At 38.2% G+C, this 21,772-nt stretch overlaps 1 protein-coding gene across 6 annotated transcripts in view; it reads right to left on the bottom strand.

Annotated features, from left to right (window-relative positions):
• Positions 1-21,772, bottom strand: part of LOC136882199 (serine-arginine protein 55) — a 202,459-nt gene that overhangs the window by 127,738 nt on the left and 52,949 nt on the right. For all 6 annotated transcript variants that reach the window (XM_067154760.2, XM_067154759.2, XM_067154757.2 and 3 more), the window contains exon 3: positions 821-891. In XM_067154760.2, coding sequence (XP_067010861.1) covers positions 821-891 — 71 coding nt within the window. The remainder of the gene's footprint in view (positions 1-820; positions 892-21,772) is intronic.

Genomic DNA, 21,772 nt, shown 5'->3' with positions numbered 1-21,772 from the left:
CACAAACTGACAGTTTACTTAGAATCAGACTGAAACCACACCGGCAGAACTGTTGTTGGTAAAACTTTGTGATCGTGCAGCGCGCAAACGCTATACAACTGTAAAACATGAAAAACCCACACATTATTTTAGTGCAAAAATCAGTCGTAAATGTAAGAAAAATGTTCTTATATTTCTTTGTACAATTGAAAAAAAGTATCAGCCCTACTGTACAACTAATGTTAACAGATTATATAACTTGCACTGTATTTCTTTTTTTAGTTTTTCGGATTATCCCGATTTTCGGTAATCCGGATGAGTTCCGGTCCCACTTAACCCGGATAATCTAGGTCCGTGTACACGCGCAATAAAAAATGGCACTTAAGTGGGGATCACCAAATGTAGCGGAGCAGTTAACGTGAAATATCAATGCTATCACTTACACGAACGAAATATTCTCATAAATACTTCCTGTCCATAACTTCCAAACTTCAACTGAGAACACGAACACATTGTGTGTTTTGTATGCAGTGCAGGGTACAATCTGTGTTTCCAAAACAGCTCACGACAAAACCATGCGACAGCTAAAAACTTTAAAACGAGTCATAATGTAGTGCTTGCAGACAGCCTCTACAAGACAGTTGCTTCCAACAGGTGTAACAAAACCACACGCAAGTCTTTAATCGTTCAATGAGTTTTTCCAAATTACTGAAAAATCTGTTCAAATTAAAGAATTCAAATTAGTGAGCTTCAGATTAGCAAGAATCAACAGTATATCAATTAAAAGAATATATTACCAGTTAATTAGCCATAAAAGAAATATCTACATGAAAATACCCACCTTTCACCTAATAATTCTCTTCCATTTAATTCATAAACTGCATCATCTGCATCCCTGTAATCGTCAAATTCCTGCAACAAAGTTTTAATGTTAGTAACACACACTGAAACATGTCACTTTAGCACAAAATACCATACAAAGATCACACTGAAGTAAGTTACATATATTCTGAAGAGAATTAAAAATCAGAATAATAAAATTCCATGTGATGATAGGTAAAAACCTCAAAACACCAAAAAGATACAGATACTGTACAAAATGATAACAATAGTATGGCTTCAGATACCATGTGCAAACATATTAATCTGATGCCATCTGGCTGCTGGCTCGTCAATTTCGACATTCCATTTTGCTCTAGGCCTACTAGATGACACAGTAAACTCACTCTCTCCTTGGCAGCATTCTCTACGACTGATATCTTTTAAATGAATTTTGTCAGGTAAACACCAAATGTGTTACTAGATCTCTTTTACATGCCGACATTGAACAGTGTCGAATGGACTTTTCTCCGCCTTCAAAAATCAGACTACCTCTGCAGGGTATGAACCCGATATCTTGGATTTGGAGGCCGACACTCTACCACTGATCCACAGAGGGATCTATTAGAGGATGGTAGGATTGTTAACAGTTTCTAAGAGTATGTTGTGATCAACTATCAAAATTTGAATTGATCTGACCCAAAAGGTGTGTTCATCATTGGAACTTCTCCAATCATTTTGATATCAGAAATATTTGTAGAAAAATCCATTGATTCATACGCAGTCGCATAGATAATCAGTCTCCTACGTAGCACTAGAACCAAAGGTGATCTTAGTGCTGTTATCACCATTATTACCCATTCACCTGGTTACATCATCTATTTTCCGGTTAAGCAAGCCGGGTGCGGGTGTTTACGAGCCTCTTCAAGTTCATCCTGTCCATCCACAGCTGGTGTTCTACATTTTGTTGCCAATTTACATCACGTTTGACAAGGTCTATGAAAATTTCCTTTTCCTATCACGAGCAGTAGAGAGGGGGCAACGACTGCATATAAAAATAATATTTTATATGCAGGCGGATAACGAATGAACGGACCAATTAACTCCCGGTATAAGGAGATCTCCTATACCAAGTGCCTACAGTCTCTCTGAGAATGGATAAGAGCACTCTATTGCCCAGGGGACAAGAAATTGTTCCCAAAGGCAGAGGAACCAGTTTGGTCAACGGCATTAGGATGCAGGAAGGCAACAGTAAACCACTGCATTGAAGGTCCTTAGAGATATTCCAACAAATGCACATGGCATGACTGCAACGTCAAAATCAGAACTGGCCATGTGGATCGTCAACATCCGTTCAGAGAAGATGTCTTAAGAAGAACTACGAGGCCACCCTCTGGGCCTCTTACCAACAACATTCCTATCCTAGTATGCTCTTGGGGCCCCCCTAATTGGAGCCATCCTTCTCATTCGTCTATACCATTGTAATCTGCTTAATTCTAAGGTTTCCAACATACTCCTGTCAATACAAGTTGTTCCAGAATAATTTCATTCCTTATTTTCTCTCCTCTTGTCTTTTGGAGACATGACCGAAGGAACATCAATCAGTGGCCTGTAGGCGAGTTTGTGGAGATCTAGTCGATGTTGCTGCTTCCATTGGTACAAGATATGTTTTGTACAGCATGAACTTGCAAACTTGGTGAAATGAGTCATCCCAAAGTAATTGAAAAACAGAATGGTAGAATTTTGATGTAGCTTGTATTCTATTGCCTGTTTCTTGGTTAATGGTACTGCCAGAAGAAAAGAAGGTCCCTAAATATTTTAACTTATTGATCATGTCTAGTTCATTTTGCACTCGCAGGGGCTCTAAATCCACTTTGTTCTTCCTCAACTTTAGGTTCGAGAAATTTTCTGATATTTCTCTCCAGGATGTTCACATTTTTAAGACAGGAGATAGAAGGGTTACGCCTCTATTGTTACACTTCTTTCGGTCACCTTTCTTAAATAGTGGAATAATAACCCCTTGATTCCAGTCACTGGGATTTCATTTTTTTCCAAAATTGTATTTGGTACTCTGTACAACCATTGTATTCCAGGTTCTCCAAGTGCTTTGATCATGTGCACAAGGAACTCATCCAATCCAGCAAACTTGTTGATTTCATTTTACATATTGCCGTCTCTGCTTCCAGACAGGCCAAACTTTCTACATTATAATTAATCTTGTGTGTCATCAGTTGTATTACCGTTCAGTAAGCCATTGAAATATCTACTGAACTGCTGTAATACGAGGGGGGATCACATATAAACAGAATTTTTTTATTTAAATTCATTTACTGAAAAAACACAAGGCAATTACAATTTATTTTTTCACATAGTTTCCTGCTTTGGAAATGCATTTGCAGAGGTGCCAACCTTTGAAGTGGGTTATCAGTAATCCCATTTTTAACCACCCCCCCCCCCCAAAAAAAACTTTTACGAGTTAAATCCAAAGCACCCCGTTTGCCCTACAGCAATCTAACGAGTTAAATCCAAAGCACCCCGTTTGCCCTACAGCAATCTATTCTAAAGTATATCATATAACAATAAAATTTGCTCATTACCTGTTAGTTCTGCGAGCTTTTTTCGCACCCAGCAGCTGCTTTTCGGTGTAGGTTTTCTTGTAACATACTTCCCCCTGAGATGACATTTTCGTCTTCAGAACCATAACCATAAGCGATTCCAGTGTAGATGTACTTAGTGTAGGCCTGAATTCTGTCTGATTTTTCCTAACAACACTGAAAACTCTTTCTGTGGGAGAGTTACTATGAGGTACACTTAGTACTGCAAATACAACATTACTTAAGGTTTTATACTTAATCTGTCCACTTTCATTTTTAAGCTCTGAAATCTTGCCCCAATTAACATCAATGTTAGGTCCATGTACAATATATTCCGGGGAAGTATCACACTGGTAAACTGCAAATTCCTCTTCAAGTTTGTCATGTTCACTTTCTTAGACCAAAGTTGGGAATCGTCGAACAAAGTATTCAAGAGATGAATAGGAAACCTTCGTTCTGAGAGAGATGTCTACAACTTCGGCATGATGAAGAAATTCAAACATTAGGGCAAATATACGCTGGCGTCTTCAACATTTGCCCAGCATTTTGGAATGTTTTCCCTTATCTTTTATATTTATTAATGTAATCGTTTTCATATTCTTTTACCTCATACTTATGTGTTATTCTACTTATGCATCAAACTCTGACTACGGCTTTAAACCATCAGCTGCCACTCATAATTGTAAGACACCTCCATTTTTTAATGTACCACTTAAGATCCTATTATTTAAATATCATTTGAATGCTTTGTATATTTTTAATGAAATAATTTTATATGCTTTCCACTATATACTGGTATTTAAAATTTAATATTGACTAAGGCTTCAAGCCATCTTCTGTACCACTGTATCATCCTATGACGTCTTTTTCATCAAGTGAACAACACAGGTTTTTATCATTACAATTGAGTTTTAGTCATTTCATGAACATCTGTATAATAGCTATAGAATGTTTGAAATGTTATCTGACAGAATAAGGTTTTGATTAGTGACTGAAGATGCCTCAAAATATGAGGCGAAACATGTCTCACTTCTGAAAAATGTTTTAAGGTGGATGTCAATATCTTGTATTGTATTGAATAGGTGGAAGTAAAATTTTTTAAAAATTTTCCTATATACTTAGCAAAATTTTCAATACGGACAGAAAGATGATTTTCATCGCTTGTAATAATGTCTTTAACCGCACGAATATTTTCGTCTGTATTGCTGATCTGAGGACAGCGATCACGTTGCTGATTTTCCACACATTCTCGTCCCGGCTTGAACTTTTTATGCACGTCTTTGACAATCTTTGATCACTGAACTTTCCAGTCAATCTCCTGCAAATTTCCCCACTGTAACGCCTTCATGAGAAAGAAATTTTTTAATTATGCGCTGCAGAGTGGCGGGTTGCACCTTTTCCTCCGACATCGTGTGCATTACTGACGAAATGGCGGGAAACAGCACGCTCTCCCCATTTGTAACAGTCCCGCCTAAGCATAGCAGAAGCGTGGAGCCAATCCTACCAACTGTTGATGTTCAGGAACAAAAATCCTGTTTATATTTGATGGATCTTCATATTTCATTTTCATTTCTAGTTATCCCTCCGTTTGGAAGCTCTAGTTCTTGCATCATTTCTAGCTTTGACAGCAGCTTTTACATCCTCATTCCACCACGCTGTTTCTTTGGATTTTCTTATTTGGCTCTGCCTTCCACATACACTCCCAGCTGTTTTCACCAATATTCCTCAGGTAATGTCAACTATTCTTTTGACCTGTAATCTTTTTTCTCTGTAAAATGATAGCTTATCCTCGATTTCACTTGGATTTCCTCACATTCTGGCACAGTACAAAGCTCTTCTTGCACAATTTCTAGCTTTGACAGCAGCTTTTACATCCTCATTCCACCGTGCTGTCTCTTTGGATTTTCTTATTTGGCTCTGCCTTCCACATACTCCCTAAGCTGTCTTCACCAATACTTTCCTCAGGTTATTCCAGTCCTTATTTGCAGATCTCGGATCATTTCTGGAAACATCTTCCGAACACTTTTTTGAAACATTTCCTTCACCCTTCGTTCAGAAAGTCTCCAAGTTTTTATTTGTGGTGTCTGTTTGTTGTAGATTTTAGGAGGTCTTCTCTTTGTGATAACTGGAACCAACAGCCTTTGGTCTCCATTCAAATTTTCACTAGGAATTACTCTGAAATCATTTACAATCTTCCAAATTTCTTGGTCGGCGAGTATGTAATCACAGTTCCATATTGATTTCCCAAACTATATCTTGTGATCTTATGGATGTCCCTTTTTCTGAACAGAGTGTTACTTACAGCCATATTGCTCCTCACACAAAAATCTAGGAGACGTTCGCCCTGTCGTCCTATTATCCATTCCATGAAGACCCAGTCTGTTTGATCCTATCTGAGCATTAAAACCTCCCATTACTACCAAATTTTCACAATCCATACATCCAATTTGGAGAGGAAGGCTTCTTTTTCTCCATTTACACAGAGAATAAAATTTCCCATTTATCACTTCTGATCTATCCCCCACCATTACCTTCTTAAGCTGTGAGTATAAGACAATCTAACCTGTAATCAAGACTGTGGTTAAATTGTAAGAGTAGGTGTGTCGCTTGCAAATGCATTTTTTTAAATTCCATACATTAAGAACCAAATAGATTGGAGAACTCTCATAAACATGAAATATCCAACTCAAGGTAACCTGCAGGCTATGTGAAAAGTGTTTAAAAATCTACATTTGAGCTTTTCACTTTAAATTTTCTCACTATCACCTGGATCAATCATAAATACTTGAGCACAATAATACAACAGTACTAAAAGTGCGCTGTTTTTTGTAATGAATTGGCCACCAGTCCTTGTAGATTTTAAATTTATGATTTTTCAATCTTGATGAAAAACCAATTAAGTTGAGCATGGTTGCTATAACTTTCAACTTTGATTTTACCTCGCATTATAACTTCATTTTATGCAACTATTCATCGCTGACACCTTTTAGTTAAACTATTAATCTCGCTGTCAGTTTAGATTTTTTTTTAATTATGCAAACTAGAAGCTTTTGGGTTATCAGGCCACATGCGTGTGTTTTTGTTTTATTCTTTTCCCTACCCACGTGCAACTGCTGGTCTGTTGGAAAAGGCTGTATATCCAAACATATGGCTCTTTCAAAACAAAGGAACTGGCACTACATTTAGATGGCTTGAAGAAGTGGTCCTTTTTCAGAAAATGAGCAACTGTATGCACAGAACACGCGTTAAAAAACCGAGAAGAACTGATTAATGATCCTTTCTAGATAACCGATTCGGTTAAGGTAAGATTGGTCAAGTGATAAGTCTAATGATTCAAGGTTTTCAAAATATGATAAACTGCCAAAGGCTAATTCAGAAGTGTGATTAATTCTTTAGATGGTCTAATGTTGGAGAACTGTTAATAGTCAGGTTGATATGGTAACCACAGTTTGGATAAGGGAAAAAACACAGCAAGTTACTGTCAGAGCAATCTAGTTCGTATTACTGTTGTAACCATATATTCTATTGCATCCTTGATTACACTGACATGCCTGAAAGTCGTGGGATAGCAGTATTTAAAGGTAACACGCAGGGGCACCACCGTACCGTGAAGTACCCAGACTGGTATAAGGTATGACGCGAGATCTCAAAAGTAGGCATCAACACAGCCTGTGCTGTTGGTGTAAGGCAACGTGAATTATTGTCGATCGAACGGGACATGATAGAAGGGGACCAGATGGATGGAACATCCCACTGTTGAAATTGTGCAGACATTTAACATTCCTTGTCAAGGGTTATGAATTTCATGTTGTTGGTCCGTATTGAACTGAGAATAACATGTGAATAATAACACAGTAAAGGTTTCCACCTATTCAATACTAAGTGTATTTACAATAGATGGAAACCTTTACTGTGTTATTATTCATATGTTAACATTCCTTGGTCGATGGTGTCACATGTGTATGGAGAACACATCATGAAGGGCATGGAATAACAGAGCTGAGAAACAAAAGGTAAAGCTTAGTAAATGGATTTTAAAATTGTTCCTTAACTTCCAGAAATTCTGAGTTGGCCTTGTCAGAAACTGATTAACCGAAGAGCATTTATTAAGTGTTCCACTGTTCTAAGACCCGTAATACACAGTGTAGAAGAGATAACCACCTCGTAGAAACATACTTCAAAATTTTGTGAGGCTTTTTTTCACTCAAGACTTCCTGGCATACCTTTAAAGCACTTTGCCTCCTTGAACTCTTCAACAAATAGTAATAAATATCAATTAAAAACTGTTCCATATAACATTTACAAGAGCACTGCACCCCTTTTGACAATCTTAAGTGCACAAGATGACATGCCTGGCACACAAATGTTAGGATTTTCTCTACAAATAAAGGAGCTCATACCTTGGGAAACACCATAGTACTCGCATTATCACATGCAAAACCCTCGCAGTTATCCCACGGAACCCCCTCTTCTTAAGTTCATCATCCAAAACACTGAATATTCGTTTGCCTCTAATTGTAGTTTGATTACCGAATTGTAAGAATTATCGTTGAAATCTGCGGAGATTCCGCATCGAAAATCATCACTACCAGAGGTGCCAACCTTTGAAATGGATTTTCCGTAATTCCCCTTTCCTACCCTCTGAAAAATATTGGAGTCAAAGCCAAAGCACACTCATCCCTTCTGGATAATGACACCCTCTTTGCCCTTCCCGACAACAATCTATTCTAAAATATATCCTATTACACAATAGTTTGCACATTACCTGTTCTGTCATAAAATATTTATAGTTAGCTTGTTTCACACGCAGCAGTGCTTTAGTGTGGGAGTTTACTTGTAGCATCCTTCCTCCTGTGAGGACATATTCTGCTTTTCAACAATAAGCGATTACAGTGTAGATGTGATTATTGTAGGCCTGTAGTCCTTCTGTTTTTTCCTATTAACACTGAGAAATCTTTCTGTGGGAGAGTTCCTGGCAGATATACTTAATACTGCAATAATACAAGATTACATTTTATAGTGAAGGATAGCAGAGTAGAGTTCCTCACAATGAATTTCACGACGCTCACGCGTATCAAACGGAAGTGACGATCGAATAAGTATCATTGCCAAATCACAAGCATTGAAACGAAGAGTCTAGTACTAATGCACAAAGATTCATTTTTCCTTCTTTCCTTATTTTTTCGGAGAAATTATAATTTTGCTAGAAATGTCGCTTTTCCGCAATAATTTAACCTTTGACCGTAATCATGAGGGGAAATCCGTAACAGTTGGCACCTCTGCACTACTGATGGGTAGAGTTTTTTGTAATTCATATCGTTACTGCCATCAGAGGGCTGGAACTTCATCAACTCTTATGTTTCCCTCAACTGTAGAAGCCAAAGCCTCCCGTTTTTGTTCTCGCACAACTGTACTTCAAAGATATTTTTATATTGGGAAATATTTTCCCGAACAAACTGCCAGCGTGGTCACTGCAGGCTAAAGGCAAGTTGTGTTCAACAAGAAATGTCGTAAACCATAACTCCGCGTTTGTTACTGAGCTTTCATCTTCCTACGATTTAGCAAAAATTGTTAAATTCCTGTTTGTGTCCCTCAGCATAATTTTATCTGTATGAATTTGGCTATGTCCACCATGCACAACAGACAAATTACGGCTACATACACTACAATACACGTGTGAAGGATGATTTTGAGGAACGCAGAAAACAGGTAAACCTTTTGAGTATGCCTCCCTAAATTTTAAAACTTGTATTTCGGTTTCTTACTAGCATCACTAGTCACGGTAACGTCACCACACGCATTTTCCTGCACAAGAAATCGCTTCATTAATTGAAACCTTTTGTACTTTGTACCACACGTTAAGCATATATCCTAGAAGAGAAATATATGTAAATTTGGCAACCAACACCGCAATAAATACTTCAACAGTCACGCGCACAGTATCCGCAATGAAACTGAGTTTGTCACACTTTGCCGCCAAAACGAAGACAAACGAACTCTCATACTTGCATGGAAGTCTGATCATGTGACAAACAAAGACAACTCCGCATGATATACTTCACAGGTGGCTATTTTTCCGGTAAACTCTTAAATATTCTTAAACTAGGGACAGGAAAGGGCAGGGGTATAAATGATTACTGAGAAATCTGAAAATATTCTGAGAATTCAAGCTGTAATTCCTTGTGTATCCTTTTGAACACCTCATACACTTACATTTAAAAATTTTAAAAAATCGTAATTTGTGGTGTCATTCGTAAAGGCGTGGTTATGATGGGTAATTCGTAATTATTACGACTGAATCGTAAGTTGGCATCTCTGCTATATGTATCACAAAAACATATTCCAAGCGCAAATAGCGAAATGATAACCTTCGCTATATATTTTATAATAGCCTTGCCAAAATTTAAACAGATGCGAGAAAATACAAACTAACCTCTGAAATCGATGATGCACTCTGCCATATCTTGAAGTGTATCCCATTCTTACTTAATTCAGCATTAAAAGTAAGCGTTTGTTTTCTTAGCCATTATTTCTAACAAGTTAACAATTGTTGTCGACCACATTATTTACGTATTTGTTATGAAAATATTTTTCTGTAGGAACAGCAGTAGATGGGCATTACCAATCAACACAAACATTGCCTTTGAATGTTGAGGAGAGAGCTTGCAAGCGTAGATAAGAAAACGATACCGAAGATCGCACTTTGTGGCAAAAGCTTCGGTTTTCCTATTCAAACACCGTCGCCTAACCTAACCCTGTTGTTCTGTTTGGGTCTATATGACCCGAAAGGAACATGCGCGTCAATTTTCATATTTTAAATACCAATAAATGTTTATGAAACTCCGTGACTTTGTCTGAAAATAGAAGAGCAGCGTGCGTTTAAAAAGGTTTTAAAATAGTTTAAGTAGTATGGGCATAAACTGTAATAGCTCCATATGTATCGTTCGAGTCATTGTGACCCGACAATTATGATTACGGTTATTCGGATTTCTTTTAAAGAATGAAAATGTTTAACTTTGTTTTTGTTATATTTTATGGGAATATTGACATTTGTCATTCTAACTTGCTCTCAACTATCAACTAAGCCTCCATGCGTTTACAACAGCAGCCTTGTTTCTTGCTCTTCCTAGGTAGTCATAATTAGCAGCTCTCAACAATCTGAATGCTTCGTTTCTGCTCAGTTTGAATTGTGAAACCATGGCGATTAGATCATTGACTGATGAGTTGGAAGAATTAGTAAGTGCCTGGTGAGATGAAGAATCACTTTCCGAGTTCGAAGATCATGTAAGTAATGCATCTGAAAGAGTGTGTTCTAATAATACCAATGTAAATGGTCCGTTATTGGACATTATAAATTCAGCTAACTGGAAATTTTAAAACGTCCACTAACGGACCATTTACATTGGTATTATAAATTTACTCGTTCGGGACAAATATTTCAATTCCCTATGGGAATTTTTATTTTTTGCTAGGGGCTTTACGTCGCACCGACACAGATAGGTCTTATGGCGACGATGGGATAGGAAAGGCCTAGGAGTTGGAAGGAAGCGGCCGTGGCCTTAAGGTACAGCCCCAGCATTTGCCTGGTGTGAAAATGGGAAACCACGGAAAACCATCTTCAGGGCTGCCGATAGTGGGAATCGAACCTACTATCTCCCGGATGCAAGCTCACAGCCACGCGCCCTATGGAAATCAACATCTATATCAGTGTGTTCTGATGACAATTACAACAGTCCACAGCCTGCACAAGATGGTGTAGAGACGTTTCTTCCTAAAAATGGGAATATAAAATGGCAGTTGGATCTACCAGCACACCACCACCACCACCACTTACTCTTGATGATGTCCAAAGCTGGAGTTAGCAGGCAATTGGAGTGGCACCAGAAAGAAATCAGGGAATGAGAGTAGCATCTGATCTCGCTTTTGAGTTACATGGTCAGAACATGTGGAAACGTTTTTACATCATAAAATTAGGAACAGCTGCTTCTGAAAAGGAAATTGGCTATATTGGGAACTATACAGAAAAAAGCCTGAGTTTCCACATAAAATGACCTTCAAGGAGATACTAGCTTTTCACTCTCCACCATGATGAGGAAATCAGTGACACGGCTGATAAGAAGCCAAAAAGGATTTTGGACTATAATTCAACCTAAGGGGCTGTAGACATGCTTGATCAGCTATCAGGTACATAGGCCTATGCATGCAAACGAAAAACCAAAATGTGGCCAATGTTAGTTTTCTAGTTTTCTTGATGTATCAGCTTATAGTGCATATCTTGTGGACTTGATTGACCCTAAATGGAATACGAGCAAACTGACCAGAAGAAGAATATTCTTGGAGGAACTTGGAAAGTCACTTATAAGAAAACAGGTTGCATAAAGAATGCATTTTCCAAGAACAGAAGATTCTTTGAGAATGGTCAGAAGCATCCAAAAGCCTAAAGATGTAACCGGTGTGTCAGCGTCAGTAACAAGAAAATCTACGAAACGTGCACGATGTATGTTCTGCCCATCAAACAATGACAATAAAAGAAACACATTGTGTGTAAAATATAGTAAACATATTTGCATAACGCATGTCAGCTACTAGCGTCCACACTCCAATCAGTAAGAAGAAAACTAAGAAAAGAACTGCAGTGTTTGCTAAGATAATTGTGTTGAAAACTCTCTGGTCTTTTAAATTTATGTGAAAATATAAATAGGAAATTCTCTCTAATAAAGATGTATTATTATTATTATTATTATTATCATCATCAAGGTATTGGAATAGAACAACAATGTCAATACCTAACAACTGTACACATTTGTATGTTTTTACAAAATTTCTACAGCATTTTGGTATGTCGGGTCATATTGACCCGAACAGTATATTCATAAAGTAAAAGTGAACAGAACAGCAGGGTTAACCATGTATGTACCACGAAAACATTTCAAGCACCAGCAGGAAAGTGATGACATTCTCGCTATAAATTTACATGGAAATAGCCTTACCAAAATATAACCAGGCACGAGAAAATATAATCTAACCTCTGAAATCAGTGATGCGCTCTGCCATATCTTGAGGTGTATCACACTGTTACTTAATTTCAGTGTAGAGTATTAAAATTAAGTGATCGCTTACTTAGCCTTTATTTCTAAAGAGTTAACAACGAAAACATGTTCTGATCTTTCATTTCAGATTTTCTTTACAGAATGGCAGTTGACAGGTATTACTAATCGACTGTGACATCGCCCTCTAGACAAGAAAATATGTAACCTCAAAAAAGCAAACAACAATACCAATCACTCCACATCACCCAAGTTGAACAAAACAGACTCAGACACTGGAAAGAGATACACAGGGAACATAATTTCAACCCACCAATCGTAAGTAGCTCTGAAACAACCTTTAATGAAACTGAAATTTTAAGCAGAGGACCAAAATTCAATTGGAGTCTGGAATCAAGATATGAATTAAACACCCTAGTTACAGAAACTGAACATGCAATTAGTAAAATCCCCACACAACAAGAAGAGGCCAGAAAAAGATTAACAAAACTGACTAACAACCAAAAAAACAAACCTAACAATAGCACCCCATCAGCAACAAATCAAACAGTTAAAAGAGAAAATAAAATCCAACAATCTCATAGTTACACAAGCGGACAAAGGAAATACCACCGTAATATTAGACAAAGAAGACTACATCCAAAAAACCACTAACTTATTCAAGAAGGAAATTACAAAACAATCAAAAAAGACCTCAGCCAGCCAAAACATTCAGAAAAATCTGAAACTCTTACTTAAGAAAACTTCATTCATCCTCAGTGAACAAAATGCCAGTAAATTAATTAACATGAACCCCACTTCCAACAGCAAGAGCACTCCCCAAAATTCACAAAGAAAACACCCCAATAAGATCAGTAATTAATTTCAGAACCAGCCCTACCTACAAACTAGCCCAATTCATCCAAAAATTCCTTAAACATGTCCATCAAGCAAAAACTTCCATTAAAAACACAATAGAATTTTGCAACAACACTAAAAACCTCAAAATTCAGTCTTACCACTCACTAGCATCTTTCGACATTAAGAATATGTACCCGAGCATTCCATTAGAAGAGACCATTTCCATCATACAACGTAACTTGCACCAACATAGCAAACTGAGTAAACTCGAAATAGAAGAATTCATCAGTCTGGTTAAGTTTACTTTTAACAATAATTATGTTGTTTTTAACAGAATAATATATGAACAAAATGGCCTTCCAATGGGACGTCATGTCTAAAAAAAAAAAAACCAAGGCACTTACAGCCTTAAAAGGGCTCTACCCTGCCCAGCGACCGCTCCTCAGCCCCGCAGATTACGAGAGGCCACGTGGTCACCACGATGCACCCTCTCGGCCATTATTCTGGGCTTTCTAGACCGGGGCCACTACCTCACCCTCAGATAGCTCCTCAATTCTAATCACGTAGGCTAAGTGGAACTCGAACCAGCCCTCAGGTTGAGACAAAAATCCCTGACCTGGCATCAAACCTCCGGGCGAGAGGCAGGCACACGACCCCTACACTACGGGGGACGGTATCTTTATGTCTAGTTTACTAAAACACCTTTTTTGTATTGTATGATCATAAAATAAAGTTTGGTTACGAATCTAAGGTAAACTATTAACCACAGCTAGGTCAACGAAAAAGTCAATTTCTTCCATTTTTTATATTCTTATTTTTCCAATCACTTTTCATTTTTAATACAGTTCCAATATATGCTATTGATAATTTAAAGGTACTACATCAAGATTAAATAATGAAAAAAAATATAATTTTTGTGGTATAATTTTTGTTTTTTGACAGTTGCAAAAGTTGATTTATCTCTGTTCTGACAAAATGTTGATTAGCCCGTTTTTGCGAGCACCCTTTCAATTCCTTCATGGATTTTCTCATTCCTTATTTTGTCTATTCTACCCTTCTGTATCATACTCCTCAAAAATTTCATGTCGGCTGCCTGTATAGTAACTGCCACGTAAGGAAATACCCCAGAAAGTAAATATCGCCGCCCGATGCTCTTCTTTTCTCTTTTTTGTAATGGCTGATCACTGCTGCCAACCTGCCTGGTTACATATTAAAGTCATCAGACATAACCATAACAAACTAACCTCAATGTAAACACCGATAATGAATGTTTCCCTACCCTAGTAAATGATAAAAGATAAGATGAAATAAATCAAGATAATTATGAATATCTCCTCAATGAGGAATTAAGGAAATAAACACACTTTCTCACTTAAATTATCTGTCTTTATTTTGATATACAGTAGGCGTACTATAACCATATTCTTGAAAAGAGGGGCGTGTTAAATGATGCAATTTATTTAATAAGTCTTTGCCGTGTGATTTTCGAAAGTTCCAGACATCCAATGACTTCCCTTTCTTTTGCACGAATATTTCCTTCTCTCTTCAATACCGGTAACCAGTAAGGAGAGAGATTATTGGGCATATTTTCAGCCTGCAGGCTGGTTATATCTTCAAGCTTATCAGGAAACATATAAGAATACTAATGTGCCAAGCACCGTGAACAGAATTTAGGTCAGCTTTCAAGTTCACTGCGGATTTGAAAATAATAATGTTATAAGTTCTACTGCCAAAATTTCGTCCCGCAAGAGTTATTTCATGTACCGGTAGATCTAGACATGAGACTGACATATTTGAGCACTTTCATCATTTCACACAAACTATGTTATTAAATGCATTATCCTAACATGCCACAATCCTACTTACCTGGTATTAGCCAAATAGATTTACAATCCCACAGAAAAAGAAAATATGCTTTAAATATTCTTGCAAATGTATCACTACTGACTTTAACGGCGATGCGGTGGCAACACGCACTTCACGCTAGAGCAGTGATTGAACGTTGCCAACGTGCCAGATTAACGGTAAATGTAAGACGTCGTATCAGCAAGTAGGGTCCCTAAACTGTATGGTTACCGACACTGAAAAAGACCCAACAGCAAGAAAAGTAACCATAAATCAATATCTTAATATTACAGGGGAGAAAGGGTAAGGTTGCACCCTTAGGGTACGTCCTTACACGGAAGAGGACTATATTAAACTCTCATCCTTCTTTGTCACTGTCCAAATTTCTGCTCCATAAGTTGTCATGGGTATGTAATACATCTTGTACATAGTTTCCTTTGCTTCCATTGGCACATCATTGTCCCATAACATGTTTCTTACACTATGATAGAAACAGCTTCCAGCCTGAATCCTCTTACTAATTTCAACATCCAGTCAAGCATTCTCCATTGATTCATTCCCCAGGTATTTCAACGTCTCCACTACTTCCAGGGGGGCTTGTCAGCAAGTGTAATAATCTGACCTTTCCTTTTTTTTCTTCCCTCTAGTCATAAGAAGAGTTTTACTCTTTTCTACACTTATTTTCACTTTACAGCCTTCGATCTTCCCGTTCACCATATACAACTGTTCTTGAAGATTCATGTCCTCTTCTCTCCAAATCACAATATCATATGGAAATAACAACATGTTAATTTCTCTTCCTCCCTATGCTGCTTTTGCTGTCCTAATGTCATCCATTACTATTGTAAGCAAGATTGGCGATAGTTCCCTGTCTCAGCCCACTAGCGATTTTGAACCAACGTGTCCTGCAAACTTGTGTTTGCATGCAACTACAATATTCCTTGTACAATCATTTTTATTAATATTTTATTAATCCCTGTCCAATTCCTTTTTGCACCAGACTGTCCCAAACTTTAGTCCTGAGGAACCTGTCATATGCCTTTTGAATGTCGATGAAAGTCATCACCATATCATTTCCATACTCCCATTACTTTTCCATTACCCTCTTAACTAGGTATTATTGATGTGCTTGGTGTAACCTGCCGTGTGTATTTTTTCAACAGATTGTTGTTACACAGCAGGATAGGCAGAAAAGTTAGTAATATCATTAACATCATTCATCTGTGATACAAAAAGTAAAATACGTACATACATTCATTATCATTGTAGACTGTTACGCCTCTCAGCATTCAGCCTGCAAGCCTCTGAGGATTTCCTAAACGTCGCCACAATCCTCGATTTGCAACTAGTGTTGTGGCCTCATTTAGTTCTATACCTCGTATCTTTAAATCGTTAAAAACCGAGTCTAACCATCGTCGTCTTGGTCTCCCTCTACTTCTTTTACCTTCCATAACAGAGTCCATGATTATCCTAGGTAACCTATCCTCCTCCATTCGCCTCACATGACCCCACCACCGAAGCCGGTTTATGCGTACAGCTTCATCCATCGAGTTCATTCTTAAATTAGCCTTTATCTCATTCCGAGTACCATCCTGCCATTGTTCCCACCTGTTTGTACCAGCAATCATTCTTGCTACTTTCATGTCTGTTACTTCTAACTTATGAAGAAGATATCCTGAGTCCACCCAGCTTTCGGTCCCGTAAAGCAAAGTTGGTCTGAAAACAGACCGATGTAAAGATAGTTTCGTCTGGGAGCTGACTTCCTTCTTACAGAATACTGCTGATCGCAACTGCTAGCTCACTGCATTAGCTTTACTACACCTTGATTCAATCTCACTTAGTATATTACCATCCTGGGAGAACACACAACCTAAATACCAGAAATTATCAACCTGTTCTAGCTTTGTATCACCAATCTGACATTCAGTTCTTTTGAATTTCTTACCTACTGACATCATTTTAGTCTTCGCGAGGCTAATTTTCATACCATACTCATTGCAACTATTTTCAAGTTCCAAAGATATTAGACTGCAGGCTTTCGGCACAGTCTGCCATTAAGACCAAGTCGTCAGCATAGGCCAAACTGCTTACTACATTTCCACCTAACTGAATCCCTCCCTGCCATTTTATACCTTTCAGCAGATGATCCATGTACACTACGAACAGCAAAGGTGAAAGATTACAGCCTTGTCTAACCCCTGTAAGTACTCTGAACCAAGAACTCATTCTACCATCAATTCTCACTGAAGCCCAATTGTCAACATAAATGCCTTTGATTGATCTTAATAATCTACCTTTAATTCCATAGTCCCCCAGTATGGCGAACATCTTTTCAGTCGGTACCCTGTCATAAGCTTTCTCTAGATCTACGAAACAAATACAACCGCCTACTCCTCTCGTAGCATTTTTCAATTACCTGGCGCATACTGAAAATCTGATCCCGACAGCCTCTCTGTGGTCTGAAACCACACTGGGTTTCATCCAACTTCCTCTCAACGACTGATCGCACCCTACCTTCCAAGATGCCAGTGAATACTTTGCCTGGTATACTAATCAATGAGTAGGGGCCTTTTTTTTTGGTGAAATAAAACTGTTGATTTCGGTGTTAAAACTGACACTATTTCGGTAGGTATTTCGTGAAATAAATTGTTATACTGATCGATGTTTCCTGCGAAATCTTCCTTGTAGTAGCGTATAGGGTAAATGTAACTAACTTTGTGATAAGGGGTTTTAAAGTAAACTCTTGTAATATATAATTGTTATTAAATCTTAGAAAAACCAAATATGCAAATTGTTATAGAAATAAATATATAAATCACTAAAAAAAACCAAACCCCATGACACTACAGCCCTTGAAGGGCCTTGGCCTACCAAGCGACCGCTGCTCAGCCCGAAGGCCTGCAGATTATGAGGTGTCGTGTGGTCAGCACGACGAATCCTCTCGACCGTTATTCTTGGCTTTCTAGACCGGGGCCGCTATCTCACCGTCAGATAGCTCCTCAATTCTAATCACGTAGGCTGAGTGGACCTCAAACCAGCCCTCAGGTCCAGGTAAAAATCCCTGTCCTGGCCGGGAATCGAACCAGGGGCCTCCGGGTAAGAGGTAGGCGCGCTACCCCTACACCACGGGGCCGGCAAATAAATCACTGATACTTCGAAATGAAGTTAGGAGATCTGCCCTGTGATATACATTTATATATAGCCTACATTTTTAGACATTGAATTACTTGCCTCCAAAGTACAAACTAAGCATGGTTTCAACATTATCAGGATGCAGAGTTGTGCGACAGTCAGATTGTGTCTTTGTGTAAGCAGAGAAGCTCCTCTCGCTGACCACATTAGACGATGGAAACCATAAAGCACTTGGATGTAAATTCACAGTGGTCTTTTATAAAACCAACTAAAACTTTGCTAACACTGTCTTCTTTCACTTTCTCAACCAGATGTGCTTTCATTGCATTTTTCAAAGTAATGTGGCTCTGGAAGATGTTCATGGATATGCTCTTTTTCCCCGGTCGGGGCTGAGTAGCTCAGATGCTTAAAGCACTGGCTTTCTGACCCCAATTTGGCAGGTTCGATCCTGGCTCAGTCCGGTGGTATTTGAAGGAGTTCAAATACGTCAGCCTCGCGTGACTAGTTTACTGGCACGTAAAAGAACTCCTGCGGGACAACATTCCGGTATCTCGGCATCTCCAGAAAACGTAAAAGTGGTTAGTGGGACATATAAACAATACCATTATTACTTCTCAGACGGGCGATTTATTTACAATAGGCCTACCAATACCATGATATTTTACAGTAAAGACAGTATTATTTATCTTTCCTTTAATATTCATTCTCTTCCTGCCAGGATTATCCTATTTTTTTGGAGGCATGTTGGCTTGCATGAATTCTTTTTTTGTATCTATTACAAATTGCTCTCTATAATTTTTAAACACCTTTACGACATTTGAAAATGAATCGCCGATTGTTATTTGCCGCTTGGAATTATGTTCATTTGCTTCATTGTGATTCTCTGCACTGTATATCGTAGCCTACCGGTACACTACTCATACATTATAATCTTTATTGCAACGTCAAATACATAGAACCACTCACTGTTGTATTCTTCGGCCCTCGAAAAATCTGTTGTGACTTAAGTTTTCAGGATTTTTATACTTAAATGTTGGACATTTGCCGATAAAGGTTCGTAAGTAACGAACTCTCATTGCGCACTGCTGTATCTACGACCGGTCTTGTATCTTGTTACGACCACAACGCTATTTGCTGTACTCGATAACAGATATTGGTTTTTATCGACTGCCTTAGAGATCGCGGAACTGAATACACATACTTTCGATACACAGTGCCTACCGCTTTGTGTGCATTTGTGTGGGGAATATACAGCGCTATCAAGCAAATGAGGAGGAAACTACAATAGTCAAGTTCTCAGAAGCATTTAAACGTTTATTGGAGAGCTCTTCTGGTGCCATTTTGCATTTTTCACACCAAATGGTGTATATTTCGCGATTATTTGCGCAATAAATCAAATTTAGCGATATTTCGCGAGTTCATTTTGCTAAAATACGGTATTTTTAGTACCTGGGAAGTCATATATAGACAAGAAAGAAGATATCAAGAAAACTCGTGCATATCGTTATTACCAAAAAATACGGCCCCTATCAGTGAGATACCTCGATAGTTGTAGCAATCCCTCCTGTTCCCTTGCTTATAGATAGGTGCAATTACTGCTTTTGTCCAATCTGAAGGTACCTTACCAACACTCCACACTAATTTTACTACTCTATGAAGCCATTTCATCCCTGCCTTCCCACTGTACTTCACCATTTCAGGTCTAATTTCATCTATTCCTGCTGCCTTATGACAATGGAGTTTATTTACTATCCTTTCCACTTCCTCAAGCATAATTTCACCAACATCCTTTTCCTCCTCCCCATGAGCTTGGCTGTTGGGAACACCACCAGGATGATTTCCTTTTACATTAAGAAGATGTTCAAAATATTCCCTCCACCTCTCCAGTGATTCCCTGGGATCTATTACGAGTTCACCTGAATTACTCAAAACCCTGTTCATTTCCTTTTTTCCTCCCTTCCTAAGATTCTTTATTACTGTCCAGAAAGGTTTCCCTGCTGCCTGACCTAGCCTTTCCAGGTTATTACCAAAATCTTCCCATGACTTCTTTTTGGATTCGACAACTATTTGCTTCACTCTGTTTCTTTCATCTATGTACCAAGCCCTGTCTACCTTGGCCCTTGATTGGAGCCATTTCTGATAAGCCTCCTTTTTACGTTTACAGGCTGCTCTCACTTCATCATTCCACCAAGATGTTCGCCTTTTCCCATCTTTACACACAGTTGTTCCTAGGCATTCCCTTGCTGTTTCTATTACAGCATCCCTGTATGTCACCCATTCACTTTCTATATCCTGAACCTGCTTACTGTCTACTGTTCGAAACTTCTCACTAATCATATCCATGTACTTCTGACTAATTTCCTCATCCTGGAGATTTTCTACCCTTATTCATTTTCAGACAGATTTCACTTTCTCTACCCTAGGCCTAGAGATACTTAGCTCACTACAGATCAGATAGTGGTCTGTATCATCGAAAAATCTGCGAAAAACTCGTACATTCCTAACAGATTTCCTGAATTCAAAGGCGGTTAAGATATAGTCTATTATGGATCTGGTACCCCTAGCCTCCCATGTGTAGCGGTGAATAGACTTATGCTTGAAGAACGTATTCGTAACAGCTAAACCCATACTAGCACAGAAGTCCAGCAAATGCTTCCCATTCCCATTAGCTTCCATATCTTCCCCACATTTACCAATCACCCTTTCGTATCCTTCAGTTCTATTCCCAACTTTTGCATTGAAATCGCCCATTAGCACTATTCTATCCTTGCTGTTGACCCTGACCACAATGTCACTCAATGCTTCATAAAACTTGTCAACTTCATCCTCATCTGCACCCTTACATGGTGAATACACGGACACAATTCTTGTCCTAATTCCTCCCACTGACAAATCTACCCACATCATTCGCTCATTTATGTGCCTATGTTGCGTGCAATGGTATTCCTGATAAAGAGACTCTAAACACTAAACAATTACGCAGCAGAAAGAAAAATACCAACGAGCCATTTTGGAACATACGAGAACATTTTAAATCCAATATCACATTAGAAAGTTTTTCATCAACAAGTTTGTTCACGAACATATTATTATATTGACAATATAAAGTTAATGCCAACACATTTGTATAAATGTTACTCCAGCAACGAGAACAAGTCAAATGTCCATAAAATAGACAATCATCAACTGCAGAAAATTGTCAATATAGTTTACGAAGTTTTAACGACAGTCATACAAGTTAAGCAACATGAATCAATACAATTAGCCAGATCTCAAAAGTTTTTTACTTTTTATTTACTTTTTATTTTTTAAACAATTTAAAAGATGTTCATCAGATGAGTTTCGTCAATAAAATGTTAGATAGATTTTAGACTAAAGTTTTAACTTAAAGACATAATTTTATTGTTATATGACATAACCCTTTCAGACCGAGTACGCACAATTGTGCGGGTTCGTCCCTGACCGTATTTGATGTTTTTTCGGCGCTACACCGGACTGCAGTGATTGTGCAGGACA

The sequence above is a fragment of the Anabrus simplex genome, chromosome 10, assembly GCF_040414725.1.
Source record: "Anabrus simplex isolate iqAnaSimp1 chromosome 10, ASM4041472v1, whole genome shotgun sequence".
Classification (NCBI taxonomy): Eukaryota; Metazoa; Arthropoda; class Insecta; order Orthoptera; family Tettigoniidae; genus Anabrus; species Anabrus simplex.
The sequence above is the reverse complement of the archived record's forward strand: the minus strand, read 5'-3'. Positions and strand labels throughout refer to the sequence as shown.